This window comes from Leptosomus discolor, chromosome 27, assembly GCF_034619465.1.
Source record: "Leptosomus discolor isolate bLepDis1 chromosome 27, bLepDis1.hap2, whole genome shotgun sequence".
In the NCBI taxonomy this organism is placed as follows: domain Eukaryota; kingdom Metazoa; phylum Chordata; class Aves; order Leptosomiformes; family Leptosomidae; genus Leptosomus; species Leptosomus discolor.
In genome coordinates, this window is record NC_141417.1 from 2338207 (window position 1) to 2360308 (window position 22102).

General features: G+C 51.2%; 1 protein-coding gene across 2 annotated transcripts; it reads left to right on the forward strand.

The window, feature by feature from the left end:
* The first annotated feature begins 1517 nt into the window (after nt 1-1517).
* On the forward strand, nt 1518-16313 carry LOC104344153 (keratin, type II cytoskeletal 80). Of its 2 annotated transcripts, XM_009948216.2 has the most exons (9): nt 1581-1844; nt 5380-5594; nt 10792-10852; nt 11897-11992; nt 14504-14668; nt 15173-15298; nt 15395-15615; nt 15965-16020; nt 16111-16313. In XM_009948216.2, exons 1-9 carry the CDS (start codon nt 1581-1583, stop codon nt 16311-16313), a joined length of 1407 nt encoding a protein of 468 aa, XP_009946518.2. The 2 variants fall into 2 exon arrangements, with proteins under 2 accessions (XP_086334820.1, XP_009946518.2); XM_086478694.1 differs by having other exon boundaries at nt 1518-1844; nt 15965-16313.
* Nucleotides 16314-22102: the final 5789 nt, after the last annotated feature.

Here is a 22102-nt window from a genome sequence, read left to right on the forward strand (position 1 = left end):
GGATCCGTTGAGTGAGGGACTTGGTATTCAATGGATCATCGGGGAAACGCTTTCCCTGGAAAGGGTGTTTTGGTAAGAGGGACATGCTATGTGAGAGCACACTGTTCTTTGCAAAATACTGAAACTACGCTTGAAGAAAAGGTTAACCTTGCTGGAACGGGTCATCTTCCTTCTGAAGTCCTTCTTAAGACAAAAACTCCTACATCATCAGACATGTTTCTTGTTGAAGCAGGTCTGCGACAAATCCAAGCTTTGTTTCGCTTCACTTGGCAGGGAAATTCCCGTTTTCCAACGTGGGGCAGAACCAGACCAAAAACTAGCAGCTTTCCCACAAAAGAAATTCCAAAATTTGGCCAGAGAAGATCATCCCCTTTCCTGAGACTACCACAATGCCAACAGACAAAAAGAGGAAGAAACGAATGTTCTTCTGTCCTGATTTTTCACATGAGAAACTGAGTTAAAGCAGGAAAACGCTTTCAAGAGAGCTATGGCCAACACTGATTTATACCTAGGTCCAAACAGGTATTTAAGGGCGTGCCACCTTAGCTCCCTAGAATTCATTAAAAGACAGTGGTTTTTGGTGTCTCCAGCGCCAGCTTTTAAAGGGCTTTCAAGGAGCGGGAGCACGGCAGTCAAAGATGGACTTGGGCCCTTTTGAGATCCAACTCGGTGTCTAGAGGTTTTGAAGGTCTCTGTTGCGCCCAGACCAGATGACTGAATAACCTCAGGACCCTCTGTCCCCACACCCAGGGGTCTCAAAACCAGACCGATCATCCCTAAAACATTCAGAGCACCAGAAGCTTCCGTGATGTGCCCGTGTGGTCAAAGGAAGACCATGAGCACCTCTAATCACAGTGAGCTTGAGTTGTGTTTCCAAACTTCTACCCTTCGCCAATTCAGGCTCTTTCTTTAACATTTTAAACACTCCCCCACCTAAAAAAAAAAAAATAAATAAATAAAAAAAATCACAATTCCTTCACACATTTTGGCTGGAAACCAGCCAGGGGTTGAACCCAGGCTCCATGCGCCAAGCCCGAGTGCAGCAGCTGCGCTCAGAGCCATCCTGCCCAAGCTGCTGCAGCCCAGCACCTCTGACTGCTTTCTTCACCATTTAAGGATGAGGAAAGCAGCTGCTTGGGGCCCAGCGAATTACCTGTGAGTGATTTGTTTTTGCTGCGAGTGCCTATGCCCTCACCACACAAACAAGCTCCTGAAGAAAGGAGGGTACAGACAGAGGAGGGAAGAAAAAAAAAAAAAATAAAAAGCCAACAGGTTGATCTGGATTACATCAACGGTTACACCCTCCTCCGTTTAATGAACATAGGAGAACAGGTGCTTGTAATTCATTAGCCAACCCACGAGCTGAGGAGACAGGAATTAAGCCGACCAAACTCCTCAGCGTGCCACTACTCTCCTTCCCTTTGAGGCAGCAGCAGCAGCAAGAAAACTTCATCTCTTTTTTCCTCCCTCTTTCCCTCCCTTCCCCTCCCCTGGAGCTGCAGAGCCACAAGCCGAGCATGACTAACCCTTGCAAAGCCTTCACCAGTGGCTCCCTCTCCTCTTGGGAGGTGTCAGGGAAGATGAGCAGAGGAAAAGCAGCCAGCACGTCCCCGGATCGCCTGGGCCGCTGCAGTCCCAACGGGTTGGCCAGCAGTGGCTACAGCTCTCTCAGCCTCCATGGAGATGGTGGATACCAATGCTCCTCTTACTCCTCCTTCTCCATCGACGGGAGATTCCTGGCCCCCATTCACCTTGATATCGACTCAGACTTCCAAGCTATGCGGCAGCAGGAGAAAGAGGACATCAAGTTGCTCAACAACCAGTTTGTGACCCTAATTGAGAAGGTAAGGTGAGCTACTGAGGACCATGGTGCAGCATGGGGACAAGGATGGTGGTGGGGAAGTAAAAACTAATCAGTCTCTCAGGAGACTTATCAAGGCCTTCAGCTAATCATTGCCAGGCTCTGAATAGGAGGCTAATTACCCAATTAGTTATTCCTTCAGTGCTATCTGTTTTAACAAGGGCTAGCATCATCTCTAGGTGAAGCTGGGCCGCATGGTGGTCCGTGGCATCGGGCAGCCCATGCATCTCCTTTGCTGCGTCTGTCACCCCATGGGTGCCTGGGGAGGACCCACAGCCCTGCCTGAGCAGCAAAGGCAGGGCCACGGAGGCACGGTGCCGGATAGAGCAGGCCTTGGCTCCCAGAGTGGACAAACTGCCATGGGCAGTGACGCCGATTAAGGCGGCAGCTCAAATTCTTCTCTCTCTGCCAAAGAGAGCTGAAAATTCACCTCCGTAGCAACGTGGTGGGCAAGGAAGGCCCCCCACCCGCCTCCCTCCTCTGTGGTTTTTTTATTGCAAGAGGTTGCGTGCTTAGCCAAGAAAGTGTCGCTTTCATCTCTTTAAGATCCATGAGAAGGCAGAAGGTTTTCTCAAAGGAAAACAATTCATCTAGCCGAAGCAAGTTTCTGCAAAGCCCTGGTGCTCTGTAAACAGATGGTAATCTCCTAGGAGGATTGCTTCACTGCAGTCTACAATACAGGCACTCGATGCCAAGCTACTATGGCTTGGGATTTGTTTTGTTTTGTTTTAACTCTACCTCTAAGAGGACCTGAATTCACACCGGGAAGGAGAAGGGCGGGGGAACCATCTCCCCCAGCATCTATCCAAACTGAATAGTTGTGAACCAAACGCACCAACGCGCGCAAACAGGCACGCGGTGGTACCAGGGGGCTGACCCTGGACGGAGGGGCACGGCAGCCTCCTAGTCTGTGCTCTTCCAAGCGCAGATCTTGGCAACGTGAACTTGGAGAACCCTTGGTTTGGAAATTACCCAGGTGGGTTGCGTGGCCCATGCTGCAGGGCTGGTCCTTTGACTATCCAGATGGAGAGGTCGGGGTTTGTGTGGAAGTTAGCTCTGCTCAGAAACCAGACCTCAGCAGAAAGGATGGGGGTAGGGGAGATGGGACAAGGCCACGTAGTGACAGTATGTACGTGAGCCAGACCACGTGCACTAGCTTGTTGCGTGCAAACAGGGATGGAAGAAGCGAGAGCGCCTCAGGGTCTCCCGATAAACCCAATCCGGTGGCCTGCTGATAAGTGTGCATTACAGGGCCTGATGGACAGAAGATACAAACACCCCACCTCGGTTGGGTGGCTTTGACTTTAGTGCTAGCAGCTCCTGCGTTTAGCTTTGAAGGCTCTAGCTTCAAGTGGTACATCAAGTGGCAAACTTCAGCCATCTGCCTCAGGCCCTCATTCCAGAGGAAAGCAATGACACTTCCTTGTCAAAGAGAACTTGTCTTTTTAATCAGGAATTTGGATGGTTTCAAGCCTGAGCGGCTAATTCCTCAGATAATTGACCACACTAACTTTAGGAGCTTGCTGATGATGGTTTTCCAGCAGGCTGTTCCAGATCTGCTAGTATTTTTTTTTCCATCCAGATATGTCCAGGTGGAAGACGGGGAAAAGCCAAGTCACAGAGCCCCTGTTTGAAGCCCTACCTTTAGCCTGAGCAGCACAGAGGTAAAGGCCTCTGAGGACCAAGCTTTGGTCACTACTTCTGTGTTCAGGCATGATTTTTCTGGGAAATAAGGCCAGATCTGGGTGATTCTTCTGCTGCAAAGCTCACATTTAAAGACTTTGCAAGGAAGAATTTCTGCTAAGAGGGACACTGTGCAAGAAGCCCAGATGTAAGCAGTTCAGCCCAGTTGATGGGTACAATTTGGGAACAGCAAAGAAACTGGAGTTTGGGGGAGGGAGAAAAAAGAGCAGCTAAGGATCAGGAGCAAGGTCAGGAACTGAGACTTGATCTGAGGGTCAAAGATGGACTTAGAACAACAGCCAATGCAGGCAACCACCTACCATCCCCACAGCAAACAGGGAAGCTGCCTTAAAATGCGAGGCTGTTCCCTACAGCCGATGCACAGGTTGACCCCAGCCCCACTGGGAGATGCTCCATCTCACGTCCCCTGAGATGGAGAGAACAAGTGGCCCAACTGGCTCCTGGTAGCCCAAGAGGCCACTTTCTTGTGCCACTCGCAATGCCCCTTTTCTGGCTCTGCAGCAGCAGCACCCTCTGGTTCTCAGCCTCACGCATGCACAGACGCACACAGCGTGCCACTCTGGTTTTGAGCCAGGACAAAGCAGCCAGTCAGCAGACTGGTCTACTGATGGGATGTCTGCAGCCATGTCTTAAGGTATCAGGAAGGAAGGATTAGGTCTCTAACGGTGAGACCCAGAAGATCCCAACACTCACATCCCTTCTGCTGAAAACCGACTGCGAGCATCGGAGTGCTTCCGCTTTGCTTGCCTGCTCTCTGCTCCTGCTTCTCTCCCTCTCTCTCAGTGTTTTGGGAAAGATGCTGCTTCTCACCACATACATCCGTGCAGGGGTCAGCAGCTGGGAACTCTGCCTCTTCAACACACTGATGCTGCTGCCGCTTCGGGCCACAGAAAGTTCCAGTGAAAGCTGAAGGCCAAGCAGAAGGTCCAGGGCTGATAGCATCCGCACCCCACTGCTCCCACCGCGCAGGGCGTAGCATCAGCACTGAACCATCTCCGTGACAGAGCGGAGGACACTGTTGGAGGCAACAAATCACCAGCCAAAATGTCACTGAAAGAGTTGGGTTTTGTTCACAGAGAGGTAGCAGTTAGATAATTAATTGAAGTTAGCCAAGAGCTTTGAAGATGAAAACTGTTTAACACTGAGCACTACTGTTAAGATTGTGTTAGGAAAGAAGAGCACCAGATGCATCAAGCGGCAGGTGCATGAAAACGCAGTGTATCCCCTCTCAAGCAGACAGGCACACGCACACAGAGACCTCACGTGGAGTCCGTAATTATTTTGCTTATTCTCTAGAGTTCCCATAGGCCTCGGCTCCGTTGCTTTGCAACACAAACCAGGCCTCTGCTTCACTACTCAAACTTCACCACGGTGTAATCCTACAGATGTGAGAGGAGTTAGCTTTCTGCCACTCCAAGGTAGTAAATCTGACTTTCGTTCACCCCGGACACCTGGGCATGACCTGTGCTGGACTTCCAGCCTTTACTTCAGCATGTTCACAGGCAAAGGGGACCGGCATTGAACAGTTCTTATTTTTCAGGGATTTAATGAAAGATGCTTATTCGTTTTGATGCAAACATGTTCTATCAAAAAACTAATTAGCAGGCAATGTGTAAAACTTGTAAAAGTCCCTACAACCCTCCATCCTGAGGCCCAAATTACAGGAGATTTCTCATTCTTACCCAGAAATCTCTGCTGATTCCAGCAGCTTCTCGCTACTCTGAAGGTCTCCAGGTGCCTCCTGCCCTGCCAGGAGCAGTCAGCTTTGATTTTGGCTGTGGGTGTTACTAATATCTCTGAAACCTCTTCTGTAGGTCCAGTGCTTGGAGCAACAGAACAAGGTCCTGACAACACGGTGGAACTTCCTGAAGGATCAAGACAATTCGCACTCCGAGTCGGACATCAAGGCCATCTATGATCAGTACATGAGCAAAATGAATCAAGAGATGAAGGCACTCAACTACGAGCAGGAAAATCTCGAGTCCGAGCTGACAAAGGTCCTGAGCACCATGGATAACTTTCGAAGCAAGTAGGTGTCTAGCCCAGCTGGATATTACAGGGGGGAACGTGTTTCAAAGGCGTGTGCATGAAGAGTAGCGTGGGCTTGATTTAACACAGACAGTCTTTTATTCCCAGGAACAAATTCCTGGTTTGGTGCGCACAGAGCTGTGTATTTGAGAAGTTAGCGTCCTAGCCTCCTCCTGATTAACTAGAGATGAAAGGAAACCCATAAAAAGCGAAATACCAACGAGTGCAGGGCATCTGAGAAATGCCTCAGGCCACAGAACAGCTCTGGGGAACAGTATTATCAGGAGTGACAGCCACTAAAACAGAGAAATATTTATTCTACACACTATTACCACAAACCAGAACTTTCTCCCCAAACTATTTCATGGATCTAAGCTGCTTAGTATTAACAAACATCCCTTCCTTTTCCCCTTCACCCCACAACATTTAATGCAAAACTCTGCTCTGACGAGCAAGTCGGACTTTTACCCAGAAAACCTCCTGACAGAAAATACGGAGGCAGCTGAAAGTTTAAGGGAGGACCAGCTGCCACGTGCTTATCGCTGCTTTTGCCAAGAGCTTTGAGATCTTCAGATAAAAGCATCTGAGATGTGCCATGGCTCATTCAAGAATACAATGCTTTTCTTATTATCGGTGTCATTTGCATACCACAGATGAACCCACAATTAGACACTTTCCCTTACAGTTACACCCAACTGCCTACACAAGATCTCTGGAGTCCTCCACGCTGATCTGCAGCAGAGCACCATGTATGGGCACTGTCAAAACAGAACAGCGATGCTGAGGGACCACCCCTCCGCTGGCACCGATAGACATCACTGTAGTAATAGCCCAAACCTGTTCCTGGTGTACAAAGTGATGCATAAATAATAACAGTGCCCTCTCCAGAGAGTTTAGCCCAAGCATCCTAAAGCTCTTTGCATCCAGACTTTGATTAAACCAGCTCTCAACATGTCTGCAAATTAAGGGAAGGATCGATACCTCCACTTTACAGACATATTAATGGAGGCACAGCAGCTTAATGTCTCACTCAAGCTCACAGCGCAGAAACAGGCACTAGGAGTTTGGTTCTTGACCTTACGCCAAAATCGTTACGCTCGGCGTCCTTCCAGAAGTGACACGCTGATACCCAGGTGCCTAGAAATACCCAAATTCCTCGTGGTGGGCATCCATCTGCTCTTTAGTTAAATGTTGGTTTCAATACAAGACCTGGGCTCACTGATGCTTGCTTTGCTGACAGGTAGCGACCCCGAGCTTGGATCAAAGCCACAATATGGATTGTACCAGGTACTCCCTGCCCTAAGAAGGTGAAGACCTGTCACCCCTCTCTGGAGCACTTGGTCTTCCTTGCGCTTCCCTGAGGAAGTAACCGCTCTGTGGCCCTGCAGATATAAAAGATACTTCTTGGTTTATTCCCTGACAGTCAGGAAAACCCAGATAGGAAAACAGTTGGGCTGGTGGAGAAATGTCCCCTCAGTCACCCATATCTGCTCTCACAAGTTGTACTCAGTACTTGTCTCATTAACTGCCTACACCTGCCACTTCACTTACTTTTCAGCCTGATTTCTTAAGGATAAAGGCACTTAAACAGGCTGGCTGTGTGTTTCCCCTTACCTTTTGATTTCCTTGGACAGTTACTACCTAGTTGGATAAGAGAGGAATACTAGTCCCTCAAAACTAAAAGCGGAGACTGACTAGAGGAACAGGACCCACCCAACACCCACAGAAGATAAGGATGCAGCACGTGCACGCGCGCAGTATTAGACAGGGGAGAATCCACGACGGGCACCGGCGTACGACTAGCCCCGCTATCGGTCTCGAGGAGCGTTCCCGCTTTGCGGGACTACACCGCCACGGGAAAACAGCGTTGGGAAATTACGCTGCTCCTCAGAGCACTTTGCCTTCACTTGTGGAGCCTTCCCCTTCCGCTTTCTCCCACTGGTGAGCTGCAAGGCACAAGCCCTGACAGGGGTGACCTAAGCGGCAAACAGGCAAAACCCACCCTGCCGTTGGGCGCCGTTACCACCCAAAGCCAGTGCAGGTGGATTTCTGTGACAGGGACAATCCGCTGTGCTGCTCCCCGTGGTTAGTGATTCACGGGGAGAGAAACTGCTGCTTCTGCTGAGCCTTCTCCAGGCAGCAACCCAACCCCGTCCTAACCCACACCGGCTCTGTTGAGTCCTGCACGCCGCCTTCAAGAGGGCTGCCTCAGCCCAGTTGTTTTTCTGGAGCAAATGGTCTGCCTAAACCATGCAAATTTTGGAGGCTTCCAACTCCCTCTGGAGGTTTCTTTTCCCAAGGGAAATTTTTTTAGGGGGAGGAAAAGCTAGTAACTTCTCTGGCAAATTTAACTGGTTGCGCTCTCACCCAAGCTGCGGCACTCCAGACGAAACACGCCACGCGCACGGTGACCACTCACGCAGGCTGCTGCCCAACAGACCACGTGAAAACTGCCTGTCAGTGCCCCTCTGTAAGGCCCTAATCCATCTGCCTTCTCTATCCAGGGTCTGCTTTCCAAAAACCATACAGGAGATTTAAGTAGATGGGACACTTGCAGCTCCTTCTCAAATTAGTGACCAGCACTTCCAAGGGCAGAGAAGAATGGAGAGGGGAGAGGGAAGGGGGCTGGAGGCTGGCACGGGATCTCAAACTCTGCTTCTTCAGAAAGTCAAGCTAAAAATCAAATACCAAAACATACCCACATAGGGATGACTGCCCAGAGGCACACATCTGCACAAGTGTTTGCTTCAGCTGCCCACACACGTCATTTGCACGGGCAGAGATCCGTTTGAAAGAGAAGGCAGGGAATTTTTGCCTTTGCTGACCTACTCTGGTGTGGCACTAGGGAGATACCGCAGGAAAATATGCGGCATACAGCCCTTAGAGGATCCCTTTCTGAGCTCCAGGGATTGTCTTAGTCAAATCTTGCCGTTTGAAGACCAGGCAGACAACACCCCTCTACCTTCAGCCTCTACAGCTGGTTTTCAGCTACTTCCTGCCCCGTTTCCTTGTGCCACAAGAGGAAGACTGACTGAATTTTGTGACACCAGGCCCAGATCCATCCCACCGCTCTATCTTCACCCTAAAGTAGTCTGGAAGGCACATCCAGAGAGGAAAACAGCCTGCCTGAGATTTGGTTCACCTCTGATTTCGCTCCAGTGCCTATGGAAGGAGCCCAAGGCGACCAGACGCCTGTCTCAAGTGTGTCTTAAGTGCATGAATCGAGATGGGATGGATTTACGCCTTAATGCATGACTGCTTGAGGATTATCTCTAAGGAGATAAATGCTGTAATGTGTTTGTGGAATGCTCCATCCCCATGTGAGTCATCTCCGGGCCGCCAGGTCCCTCCGGAGCCATGCGGCGAGCACGTTTGGCTGGCTGGGCCTGCTCTCTTTCAGCCAGGAGTGTTGTTTGTTCAATATGCAAGATTATGTCAGCGCCCGGCAATGTGCGAAGCTGCTTCAGCAGGCTGGGACAGACTGGGATTGGGCTGAGATGCAACGAGGATGAAGGCAGAGTGGCAGGCTGTAATTACGCTGGCAGCACGGCTAACATTCCAGCTAAAGAGCAGAGAAACCAGACGGGTAAATCTCGTTAGCCACGCCGGCATTATAAAAGTAGGCGAGGAGAGGGCGAGTTTAACACCATGGGGGTACTCAGGAGGAACCTCGGATGTGCCTAACTATAGGCTGTGACTGTCGGATCCCCTCCCTGCCCTCACCATCCCCTCTGTCAAGGAAGGAACAGCTCCAGGGAGCTGGTTTTGATATTTCAGGTCAGCTCCTGAGCATGACTTACCCCCTTGCCCTGCAATGCAATTCCCAAAGCCTTCTCCTCTTTCCACTCCTAGGCACAGCTCCTCTTCCTCTTGAAGGTTCATGCAGCAGCAGGGAAGGCTCTCGAGGGTAACTGGAGTGATGATACACCAGACCAAACAGAATATGGCTGTGATTCCCAACGTTATCATCACCACTCTGCTAGCGATGCCATTTCACCTCATTCCCAAAGGTCTCAGCCTTTCCCATATCAATTTGGTGGCATCTATAAGTAGCACTGAAAGGCTTAATTCCAGCTGGGAAAGGCTACATGCCCATTAGGCTAAGAGGAGCCTGAGGTATCACGGAAGAGCTGGAAAGCCACGACCTCCCTGAAAGCACAACCTGCTCTGGTCCCAGAGCCAACACCCCCAAAGCGTGTCCAGCAGCACAGTGGGAGACACCAAACACCCATCACATAACGCTCCTGCACGGCAAACGAACCAACCGCTGCTGGCCACACACAAGGCCAAAAGAGACACCGTGGCTTCCTGGTCGGGTGCTTGCTTTCAGCAGCACCAGGGCTAGCCACACGCTCGTCCCAAGAGCCAACAAGGGCTGGTGCATTCCCTAAGCTACCCTCTTCACGGCTGCTGCTGGCCATCAAGAAATGCATTTGCCCCTGGACTAAGTCTGTGCTATCCTGACCCTGCCTTATCAAACCCGTTTTCAGACACCTGCAGGGCTGGTTCCTCCGCGGGTTATTTAGCCATCAGGACTCCACACTATCCCGTCCGGTTTTCGTTACCTTCTGCTCTGTGGGCACTGTTTTCCACAAATTGCTTTGCCAGGTCCTGCGTTACTTCACAAATTGCGCTACATTTAGGATAAGTTATGACACCAGTCCAGTATTCTTGGGATTTTCACAAGCTGAAGTTTTCTCCCTTGAGAAGACTCTCAGACTCGGGAAATTAAATGCTGAGGATACCTGAAAGAAACAGAAGAGGAAGGCTCAGGGTGAAAATTTAGAGGTCTTTGGGCATGCAACTGGGTTTCACAGAGAATAACTCACCACACCTCATTTCTCCGTGCCTACTCTCTCTTTCTGCGGCAAATGTGAGGTAACCTGAGGTTGCTTAGCCCTCAAATTAAATTAGAATTAAAGCTACCTCCTCTGTGCTCTGGGCCTCTTCAGAGTTAAAGCCCTCATGGTGTTACTACAGAGCAGCTGGCATGTGGCAGCTTGTTACCCTCTCTCTTGTCCAAGATGCCCACACCTAAAAGATCTCTCTCCTTGCTGTCTAGCGTACACCGAGGAGGTGGGACATTATAGTAAAAGCGGAAAGCTTCGAGTCCAACGCTTTTTGGGGCCAGCAACACAAGCACCCCAGAGGCTTTCACCATGTTCAATTTCTTACCACTTTTTTTTCACTCTCTGTAGATACGAGGACGAAATTCGCCTCTGTAGCGGCATGGAATACACCTTCACGGAGCTCAAAAAGGTCAGTGGCAAGAGAACCTTGTCATCTGGACAAGCTCTACACCAGCTCTGCACAGTCACAGAAGAACCTGGAGAGGCAAGATGCTCCAGGCTCAGCTCAGCCAGTCCAGAGCTAGCTCTTGAACCTTGTCCCACAGATGGTTTGTGGGGTAGTAAGGGCTTGAGGAGGACAGTAGAGTGGTGAACACAGCCACCATTTCAACAGGAAAAGTACAAGTGACTCTGGGCCACTTGTGGTGACAGGAAAGCCCCACGGCTCTTGGCAGAAGCGCCTGGGGGGCAGACCATGCCGGCACCCAACCACGTTGCCATTGCGCTGGCCAAACCCAGCCTAGGGAGCGGGGGTCCGCACCCCAGGACCCTCCGAGGCAATACTTCTGCTCCCTGGCATGTTTTCCTCTCAGAATGACGTCACAGGTTGAGAAAGGCTGGAAAATGATAAATGTGTTTGCTTTTGCTTCCTGTTGCACAGCCACGCCCTGGTTAAACATCCCACCCCAGAAGTAGCTGCATTTGAGTATCAGCTGCGATGGGAGGCTTTGTGCACAGACTTTGCATTTTAAAATAAAAATAAAAATAAAAATCCAAGGTGCAGGAATGCAGGGTGTTATCAGACAGAGGAAACCTTCCCCACAAGTTATCATTATGGCTAATTGCATGTTTTCCCTGACACACTCACCAGCCAGTAAGGGCAGTTTCTGGTGACTTTTGTGGACGGCATCGGAGTTTTCAATAACCCGTGCTTTTTGTGGCGAACAAAAGATGAGTGGGTATGGACCAGCCCTGCCTGTTTCCTTCTCCACCCGACCTCATTTGAGACTTCCACCAAAGCACTCACTCAGGGAAAAAAAAAAAACAACTTGCAGAGGAAAAAGGGCCACAAAGGAGCCTCCTCCCTGCTTGCAGGGCAGGAGAGGAGTTTCACAAGTACCTGCCAATAAATAGCAGGCAGGGCACTTGCTGGGGGAGAGGTGGCAGTGGGAAAGACTTCTTGTTACACACTCAAAGACAAACTATTGATTGATACACTTTCCATCTCCTGCAGGATTTAGATGTGAGCTCCTTGCACAGAACTGAGCTGGAAGTAAAACTCAACGGACTCCAAGAGCTGATGGAGTTGAAAAAAACCATCTATGAGCAGGTAAAAAAAGCAATCGGGGGAGAGGCCCAGGAACACACAAGCTACTATGCAAAAAAACCACGGCATTTTTGCGGACAGTCACACTACAGAGAGGGCATTGTTCTGGATTTACACTGAAAGAAGAGCTTGTCCAGGGGAGTCGCGTGGTGTTGCAGACAACTATTAGATGGCTCAGGGCAGGGTCCCACGAGCTAATCCCCTTCCCTTAACTAAACCAGCTCCATCTTAAATTGGAGCAGGATGTTCCTTCTGCCCCCCAGCTACCGCAAGGAGGCTGCTCCAGCTGGTCTCCTCTCTAACAGGCAGGAATCCCCATCTAACTCCCAAGCTGGCTGGTTTGGGGCTCAGCTCCTAACCCCCACGGATAGCATTTGCCTTGAGACCAAGTGCCCCAGGTCCTGAGCGAGCTGAATAATCTATTCAGACCCAGAGGAAAGGCTCACAACAACACAGGACAAGCCATGGGGAACCTGGGTGAGGTGCTGGATGCTCTTTAACACAATCCAACATACTCCGTTTCCACTTAAAGCGCGCAGTCAGGTATGATTTCACCAAGGAGGGGGAAGGATACGGAGTCTGCAGCCCTTCAGACAAACCCAAAGGCTGCAGCGTGCCTGTATCTACTGAAACAGGGTGAAGCGATTACAGCCACTTACTCAGAGCCAGTAAAATGTTACCAAGCAGGCTCGGCAGTGTTTTGGGAATACTAATGACTTGTCTAAATTCCACCAGTACAAAAAATTAAAATGCTTGACAGAGGAATGTTAACATTCCTCGTGGGGAAACTGAGGCACAGAGAGGCAGAAAGAGATCAGAGCTGCATTAGGACACATGCCCTGCCGGCAGCTAACCATGAAGCCTTACTTTCTCTAAAGTGGTAAGATTATTCCCGGTGCGAGGCAGATCACAGGGGTAGCTGGAAATCAGACCCTGCTGTGAGCATCTTCTTCTTGAGCCGATTTCCTCCAGGTTTCACACTGCTGTCCCGGCAGAAGGCTGCAGATTTTTTTTTTACCCAGGCTTCATGCAAAGAAATTACCGTCCACCTCTCTGCCCTCTCCTCTCAATAGCTTGTTTTCAGGTTAGTAGTTTTCTCACCTGTACCTGTTGATTTGACAGACATCGACATACAGGCACACATACCCTCTAGAAGAGCAAATGAGGAAAACTTTGCTTGACAGCTTTGCTCACAGCATGTTGGTATGAATCAGAAGAAAATCCCAACCTCAATCCTCATTAATAAGCCACCTGGTTCTTTTTTTCCCTTTTATTTTTTTTCCCCCTGGCAGAGGATGCTCAAGTATTTGCAATAAACGTGCATTTTCTCATATAGCTATTAACCTGCTCAAAGGTTAACAAAGAGGCTCAAGGATTAAACACCAGTGGGAAAAAATACACTGATAATCCTATTCTTTGGAAGAGTGGTGGGGTATTTTTCCGTTACTCATGAATCACCTATCAGGGTGCCCTTTGTCTCCCCAGCCAGGGGAAGGCAAGGCAAACAAGGTATACAAATGCTTGTCTAAAGAGATTAGAGCCCCCAGCACAAAAGGGAAGAACAAAAACATCAAGATGAAAGGTAAGAGATGGGCAGAGATGTATGATGCTCTCCTTTAACACCGGTATAAATCAGAAGCATCTGCAGAGATACCGGTGACACCCCTGCAGGAGCAGTCCGAGGCTGGGGGGGGAGCTGCCAAGTGAATGTCTGCACCATCTGATCAACATCAGGCCACGTCTTGCCCGGATACAAACCACCCAGGAGCGCAGTTTACAGGCACGGATTAAGGGTCCTTTGTAGGTTCACGGAGGGGAGTCTGCATTCATCATTGTTTGGCTCCTTTCTCTGAAGCTGTGACCGAGTCAGCTATCAAGAGCAAACATCCCAGCCAGTGATCCTGCAGCTTGTGCGTGCACGTTCCTGCTTTCCCCACGCTGGCTTGAGCTTCCCCAGCGTGTGAGAGCAGCTCTGGGGAGTGGAACAGGCCTGCCAGTGATGGATGTGCTCAGAGAAGGGTCCTGTTTCTCCCTTCTCTAACTAGACACAAAGCAGACTACACCACCACCAGTGGCAGCCACAGCCTCGCTAGATACCGAAGCAGAGCTCGGCAAAGGCACCTTTCTTGCACCACCAGCCCGCAGAATGATTCATCCTGCCGTGTTTCTTGCCCAAGACATACGGCCACCATCTGAATATTGATATTGAAGCATGATCATCAGCTCCATTAACCTACTCCCAAGGCAGTACAAATGCACTATTTTGTCAAACAGATTGTATCCAGAGGTCCCAAACCAACATCCTAGCCTGAGTCTGGATTTTATAGGGAAAACTAATACCAAGCTTCCAAACTTCAGAGACTGAAAACCTTGCAAACCTCCCCATCTCCACCTGCATATGGAAGGTGCTTTGCCCAGCTCAGCACAGCAGATTTGCCAGGGTTCAGCTGTCTCCTGGCCCGTAGCTTTGTTGACTACTCGGTATCTCAGTCCTATTCTCTCTTTGCTCTTCAGGAACTTGAGGAGCTGCTGACAGAAATTAAGGACATTTCTGTTGTACTGGGAATTGACAACGCATGCAAACTTGATCTGAGCAGAATTGTGGAAGAAGTGAGGGCCCAGTACGAAGCCCTGGCTCTTCGGAGCTGGGAGGAGGCTGAAGCACTTACCAGGAGAAAGGTATTTGTCTCCTTATCTGATTGATACAGGGGAGAGGCAGGGAAAGAAGAGGGAGCGAGATCAGCCTAGAAACTACAGGAATCAGCAAGATGTGGAGGGACAGCCTACACCTGGGAATGGAGGGAGGGACAGGGTGCTAACCCAGATCAATTCCTCCTTACTGAGGTGTGTAAAGCAGTAGTTTCATTGCTCTAGGCTCTCCATACAGGCAGTGGAGAAAGGCAAGGACATCTCCCAGTGGCAGCTTGTCCCACCTAAGATGCAAATGACCTTCCACTGGTGCTTCCTCCAAACAGAGCAAGTATGTAATTAACCCCAGGAGACACTGTGCTCTATACCTGGCACAGCTACAGCCAGGAGAGGAACGAGCCCTGAATTCTTCCACACACCCACTATTTTTCCCCAGTTAGGTGTTTCTCCTCAAGGGCAGCGGGAATCCTTGCAGATTCCTTTGCTACAGCAGAGGAGGCGCACAAATAACCCACTCTTCCATCTCTCCTGCAGCTGAATGAAGGAAGCACCCAGTCAGGCACCTACGGGAGTCACCTTCTTGACAGCCGACGGGAGATCGCAGACCTGAACATACAGATCCAGAAGCTGAGGTCCTGCATCGTGTCCCAAAAGAGCCAGGTGCGTCCCGGGGTGGGTGACAAAACTCTTGACGTGCAGGTCTGTAACTACAACACACCTAACACCTCCACCACCCCTTTCCCTTTGCAACACCAGTGCCTGTACTTAGAGGAACATATCAAAGAAGCAGGAGAGCATGGCGAGATGGCCCTCAAGGATGCCAAAGCCAAACTGGTCAAGCTAGAAGAAGCCCTACAGAAGAGCAAGGAGGACATGGCTCATCTGGTGAAAGAGTATCAGGAGCTGATGAACATCAAACTGGCACTGGATGTGGAGATCCTCACTTACAGGAAGCTGATGGAAGGGGAGGAGAGCAGGTAAGCTGGGCTTCCTTGGGCCTGAAGAGGGGAAGGGATGCACCCAAACACCTAGGGAGAAAGCAGATATCCCAAGCTTTGAGTCTGGTATTGAAGGTTTGATCAAAGGAAGAACAAATCCCAGTAGGCTCCATACAGTTCAGCCCCTTTTCTTGCTCTGAAGTTTTCCTTAAGACTCCCTAGATTGGGGGGTTCCAGCACTTCTCTAGACGATGCTTTGCTCAGATGCTGTTGAGGTAGCCTTCATGATCCAACAATGCACTTGGCTCTGCCCATATGGGCCAAACTATATCTCTCTGGTGCTGCAGAGGTTAATACATGTCCTCACACTGTCCTTTTTCGTTCCCAGCATGGAGCAACCCATACCCACAGTCATCAGTACCGTCCACTCCAGACCAAAGCACCGTAAGTGGTTTTATTCACACAACTTGGTAAAGCAGAGTGTGAATGAAACGTTTCTAACCTCCCCCCTCTCATTCCCCCCGACCCCCGCAGTTTCTGCCAGCACCCTGAGGAACTCCAAGCTGTTTGCAAGAGGAACAGGCAGCACCAACGGTGAGATGAAGCCAAACGGAGGCAGCGCAAAGATGCCGCCCTCTAGAAGCCACAGTGACAACTCAGCGACGCCTGAAGCAGATGCCTTCACCGGCGGTGCCCGGCCAAAGCTCAGTTCCCTGCCCACCGAAGAATGCTCCTAGGAGAAAGGGAGCTCCACAGCATAAACACAAGACCCATTGGCATCTGTAGCCAAACAAGGCCAAAGCACTTTCTCCTGAACTCAAGCCAACTTCCGAGGGACAAAGGATAAGAATCCACTCCAGGTGTCTCTTAAGTTTGTCTTTACAACATCCCAGTTAACATCTCTGTTACCAGTTACAAGCAGAAACCGACCCAGCATTTTGGAGACTCTCCCTTCCAGATACCCACACCAACATCTTCCTCTCTAGGTCCACTTCCCCAGAGGATTTGCATTCACAGCCGTTGAGATCCACCTATAGGAAACTTGGCAGGAGGGGGAAGTATTATCACACAAGCTTTTAACCCAGCAGGCAGAAGCCATCAGCCCAGCCATTTTACCAGTATTACAAAATCATTCTGCTCTGTCCGTGCCCGTGAGAGGTGTTCACTGATGTGGCTTTCAGAGGAAGGCAGCACCGAGCTTCCCAAACTGAGCTGGCGGGGAGATGCAGGTAAACAACCTGAACTAGGTAGATTTGCCTGGATTTGCACATCTAGGGACAAACATGCTGGCTATACTGGGGGATCCTTGGCCACTTCAAGGTACTTAACTGATTCTACTGCCTTTTGGGTGGCCCCTCATTCCTTCCCATGCCACCAAAGCTAACACTCCTCAAAAACTTTTATTTTCATAAGCCATCTCTCTCTAACAGAGCGGATCTCCGCCCGTCTCACCTAGAGGCACTCCAGACTCCACACACCGTGGTGCTAAGTGCTACAAACGGGATATTGGTTCCCACTTAACTACAACGAGCAGGACCTGTCTTTGTATTTATTGAACTTACGCAGCAGCTTTTACCTTACCTGGTGACACCAGCCCACGCACGCCACTCCGGTCGCACCAAAGCTACTAGAGCCAACCCCCTAGATGCCATGTCCCCCTGCGAGCAGGGTGTGGGGGGAATGTTCTGGCCTCAACGCAGACATTTCTGTGGCCCTCTTGCACAAACTAACGTAGGCCGGGCCCTGCAGTATTTTCCTTTAGGAGGCCGGGCTCTGGCCTCAGCCACTGCCACGCAGCCCCACTTGAGTTCCCAGATTTTTGAGTTCACAGGAGGAGTTGTTCATAGTCTCTTGGCATATTTCCATTATGTGCAGCGCAGTATTTCCACGTTTCTGTAGGATAGACAACTACCGTAGCACCTCTGTAACCAGAACACCTGCTCTCCAGGGTTATGGCTGTTAAAATAAAGTACCCAGTCTCACATGGCAAGCATTGTGTTGGGTTTTTTTCCCCAATTTCTTACCACAGCCCCCCCTGAAACAGCAATTCCTTCCCCAGTTGCCAGCAGGTCTCAGCTGAGGGTTCTGGCCAAACTCTGGCAGCCAAACGAAGCTGAAATCGCTTCCCAGGTACTGTGTGTGGTCCACGTCCCCACGCAGAAGTACAGAGGGCTGGAGGGGCAGATGCAGAGCCAGCAGCCCAGGCTTTGGGGAGCTCACTGCTGTTCTGCCACCAGGCTCCCACGCAGCTTTGAATCACAAAGCAGCTCAAGCATGTTTCAGGAGATGAAGCGTTATTGCACAGGCCACCACGCTCCCACCACCGTACTCTTCTACACAAAGCTTCCCCTGACTAAATTCCCCCTGTACCTCTGCAAAGGGGAACTTTTTGTGCACCTGGGCCCCAGATCCATCCTGGGGAACCACACTTCCATGCAGCCCCTCGTTTCAGAGGTGCCCTGCAGAGCACAGGGGCTTTCTTGGTGCTCCTTCCTCAAAGGAGACTTACCTGGGCGATCCAAACCAGACAAGGCCCCCAGAGGTACCAGAGGACCTGAGGTGGGGAGCATCTCTGCTCTGCTGCTTGCTGCCCACCCGAGAGAAACACTGCACTTTCAGGATCACCTCAAGGGGTACAGGGGCAGAGGAGGGGAGGCCAGGCCAGGCCAGCAGAAAGAGCCCTCAGCTGTTCAATCTGGTTTCTCAAACTGGCAGCGATGGGAAAGGGGGGAGCTATGGGTGAGCTCCCGGTTGTACAAGCTGCTCCCAGCCCAAGAACCAGCACTTTAGTGCAGAGCTTCCCCTGGAGGCAGGACCCAGCAGAGCCCTCAGACAAAAGCCCTTCTAGCTGGAGGAACAATGCTGGGTTTGTGCAAGGCCGCACGACACCAAAGGTGTGCGAGGGCCAGAAGATGAATGACCGCTCCGAACAGCCTGGCTCCTGGCAAGGCAGGGCGCGGCTGAGGCTCTGTCAGCAAGGAGCGAGGGAAAGGAGAAACATAGCACTAGTGTTGCCCAGAATGAAACCTGAATGGAAACGGAGGGCTCAGGAGCCCTGAACATTCAGCCTGGGGGAACTAGAGGAGAGGGTGGTCAGAGCTGAGCGCTCACAGCCAGGCCAGAGGCTCAACAGCAGCCCGGTCCTGCAAGAACAGAGTTTCTAGCTGTTTTCCCTCCCTCCCATACGTGGTTTGGGGTTTTTTTTTGCTGCTTCTAAGCCCTCCCCACCCTGGGGCCTGGGAGAGAGCCCTGAGGCCAGAGCAGGGGACTAAGAAGTTGGACTCCTGGGTTCAGTTCACTGTTCTAGGACCCGGGAGAGAAGGACCCAACTTCACTGCTCCGTGCCTCAGTTTCCCTGCCGACAACTGGAAAGCGTGTATCAAGCGACATCATACCAGGGCAATGATTTTATGCAGCAGAATAATTCCTGCACTCCATTGATGGGAGCTGAGCTACGCCCGAGATAGTCACATTGCTTTGGGACACCCATATCTGCCCGTGCGCCCATCCTTCCCCCTCCACCATACTGCCCCTTAAGCACTGGCTTCAGCTGAAGGACCAGCCCCTTCCTCAAGGCTAATTTCTGTAGCGATTCTTACACCAGAGAAACACTCAGCCCTAAACTCAGCTGTTCAATTCACTGGGGAAGTTCCGTATCTTTTTCCTTTGTCCAGTGAAGGGCATCACATCCCTCGCCCCCTTGAGAAAGCCCAGGCAGTACTCCCCAACTCAGGATCTCAGAATCCCCCCTTTGGGGTGCTGGGGGACAGTTCTACAAGGACAAGGATGCTGAGCCAGCACAGTAATCAACAAAGCAGCCAACAGATTTAGCTGCTGCTAAGGGGATCGGTGGAATAAAGGCAAGCTCCTTCCTCCACGTTATCTGGCGAGCTGCATCTATGCAATCCAAAGCACAGCCATCTCCAGGGATCAGCTTCAACTGCAAGAGGCTTCCCAAAGATGATCTCAAACCCCGTCTGGAGCCAAAGATTGGAGCATCTACCCAAACATGGCGAAAGGAGACATCAGATGTCCAGGACAGGGCCCAGATGTGAGACAAAAGCCCAGGGGCAAAATCCAGGGACAGATAAATCCGTGTGCTGAAAGCAGGGGGCAGAGCTGATTTTGGTGGGGCAGACTCTGACGGGGAAGATCACCAGGGAAATATTCACGTCTGCACAACAGCAACTGGGCTGGAGTCCAGAAGACAAGCCAGAGCAGACAGAGGGAAGCGGCAGGGCTCCTCTGCTGTCTTCCAAGCAGGGAGAGTCTGAGCCCCAGACCACATCTAAGGGCACCACATACCTGGGCCGCTGCCTCCCGGGGCGGGGAGCACCCAAGTGTGAGCTCCAGGCTCCCTCTCCTGGGCAGGTGACACCACTGCAAACGCCTCCGAAGAGGAGGCTCAGAGGCCTCCACAAGACCTGATCCCATAAGCTGCCACATCCCGGCAAGACCAGCCTTCAAGGAGAACAGGAAAACAGCTCCCAGGCACTGTGAAAGACACTAAAGCGTGGTCAAGGCCTTGCCCTGAATGCTTCAAGAGGGTAGAACAGCGGCTGCAACGGTAGACTGAGACACAGAGGTTTACCTGATCCTAAAGCACGTTCCTCACCCACCGAATACTCATGTCCTGGTGGAAACCAGGCCTGTCACCCAGCCTGGCTGGCCCAGATACGTTTCACTGCACACAGACAGATCTCATTCCTTCACAGCCCCCACACACTTTCGAATCAGTCTGGGGATCCGCTTGGGGAAGGCAAATCAGTTCCCAGCAGAGTTACCAAGAGGGAGAAACACCTCCCTCGATCAGATCCCACCAGTGCAAGGGAATGAACCCATCACTTTCCCCTCCTTCGTGGCTGGCTTCGGTGACTAACAGCAGAAGCTCTGGCTGGAGGCTGTGCTGCCAGCCCCACTCTGAAAAAGGCCACAGACCCTTTCGAACCTGCACAGGCACACCACTTTTTTGTCCTTTTAGGGCTAAATCCTGCAAGAAAACACAAAAAAATAACTTTAAAGAGACAAACCACGTCTTTCTTTGGAAACTCTACTTTCGACCCATCTGCTCCCCGTGAAACAGCTGCGTGTGGGAGCACTTCTGGTCCTTCTCCCTCCAGATGTAGGGATGCTCCTTTGGGCAGAAGCAAGAGAGTACCCACCAGGCTCCCATTAAACCAGGTCACAGACCTGGGCTTGGTGCAGACAGCCGATCTTCTAGCGCTCCCCAGGGCACTGACCAGCTGGGCTCACGTCATTTAGTAAATTTAGATTTAAATAAAGTAAATTTAGACTGAGGAAATCTGGCACAAGCGGAGTTTATGCTCTGTACCAGAGAGGGGGGGGCAGAAATCCCTCCACATGTTCCATGTTGTTAAATGTGTGGGAAGCAAGATGGAAATATGTTCCTGGGGTGGAGAAAGGATGGCCTAGAGCTCCAGAGAATTTCCACTGCACCTAGTCCCACTGAGTGCAATTGCGCTCTTCCAAAAATACCCCCAAGCCCACTCCAATTTCCAACCCAGTTTAATCTGCCAAGTCCCACCTCACCCCCGGCTGCTCCCCCTGGTTCCAGCTCCTGTCTGGAGTGACTCCAAGAGACAGGGCACAAGACAGGAGGAGAACAACAGATGCCCCAGGCTCATCTCCCAGGCCTGCTGCCTGGCACAGCCATTTCCAGGGATCGAAGCAGCTCACCCCAAGAAATCAGCCGTCGGGAAAACGAACTCCCCTAGTCTCGGGCAAAGACAAGAGTTTAATTTCCTTTCCCTGTATGATCTTAGACAAAACTGTGCCTTAGTTTCTCCCAGTTGTTTTTGCCTGCAGCCTGTGATGAGATCGAGTTGAGGGGAGTATAATCTAGTTTTCCTAACCAGAACAGAGAGCAGGGAGTTTGGCAAGCATGAAGGCGGCTTAACCATCAGGCAGGCAGCGATCTGTTCTGTCCCTACGGTCTACCTGAGCTTGAAGAGCTCTCCAGCCCCACCAAGGGGCCCCTCATCTGCTCACCCATCACCTCCCTGGCTCTTGGGGGACACCAAACCAGCCGCCCTCGCTGGGGGGAACCAGCCTTTCTGCAAGCCCCAAGAATCAGCCAGGCTGGCTGCAAAGCACACGCTGTAATTGTCTGCAGGGCACCTGGAAAAGGGAGGGGAGAGCAGGGGAGGGTGGAGGAAAACATGCCCAACCCCATCAGCCCATCCACACCTCTCCATGTCCCTTCCCAGGGAGGAGGAGGAGCAGCCGGCACCGGCTTTTCGGACCATATAAGGCCAAGTTTTGCTCTCCGTGGCCAATCCGGGCAGGAATGTGAACACCTGAGCCTGGCCCGGTTTGCCAGGGCCCATCCTCCCCTGCCCACACCCTGCCTGCTCGGCCAGGTGTGCAGAGCCCTACCTGCAGCAGGGGAGGGGAGGCCGCCTCTGCACAGCCCCCTCCACAGCTGGCACAAAACAGGGGGGAAAAAAAATCTGCCCTCCGTGAATTCATCGCTGGGGTCAGCAGCCCCGGTGGGGCTTTGCTCTTC

Bases quoted from the DNA above. Each gene is read 5' to 3' on its own strand.
- LOC104344153 (XM_086478694.1), top strand. From the start codon at position 1,518: ATGACTAACCCTTGCAAAGCCTTCACCAGTGGCTCCCTCTCCTCTTGG. The intron at 5,595-10,791 runs GTAGGTGTCTAG...CACTCTCTGTAG, and splicing joins ATGGATAACTTTCGAAGCAA to ATACGAGGACGAAATTCGCC. The intron at 11,993-14,503 runs GTAAAAAAAGCA...TTTGCTCTTCAG, and splicing joins AAAAAACCATCTATGAGCAG to GAACTTGAGGAGCTGCTGAC.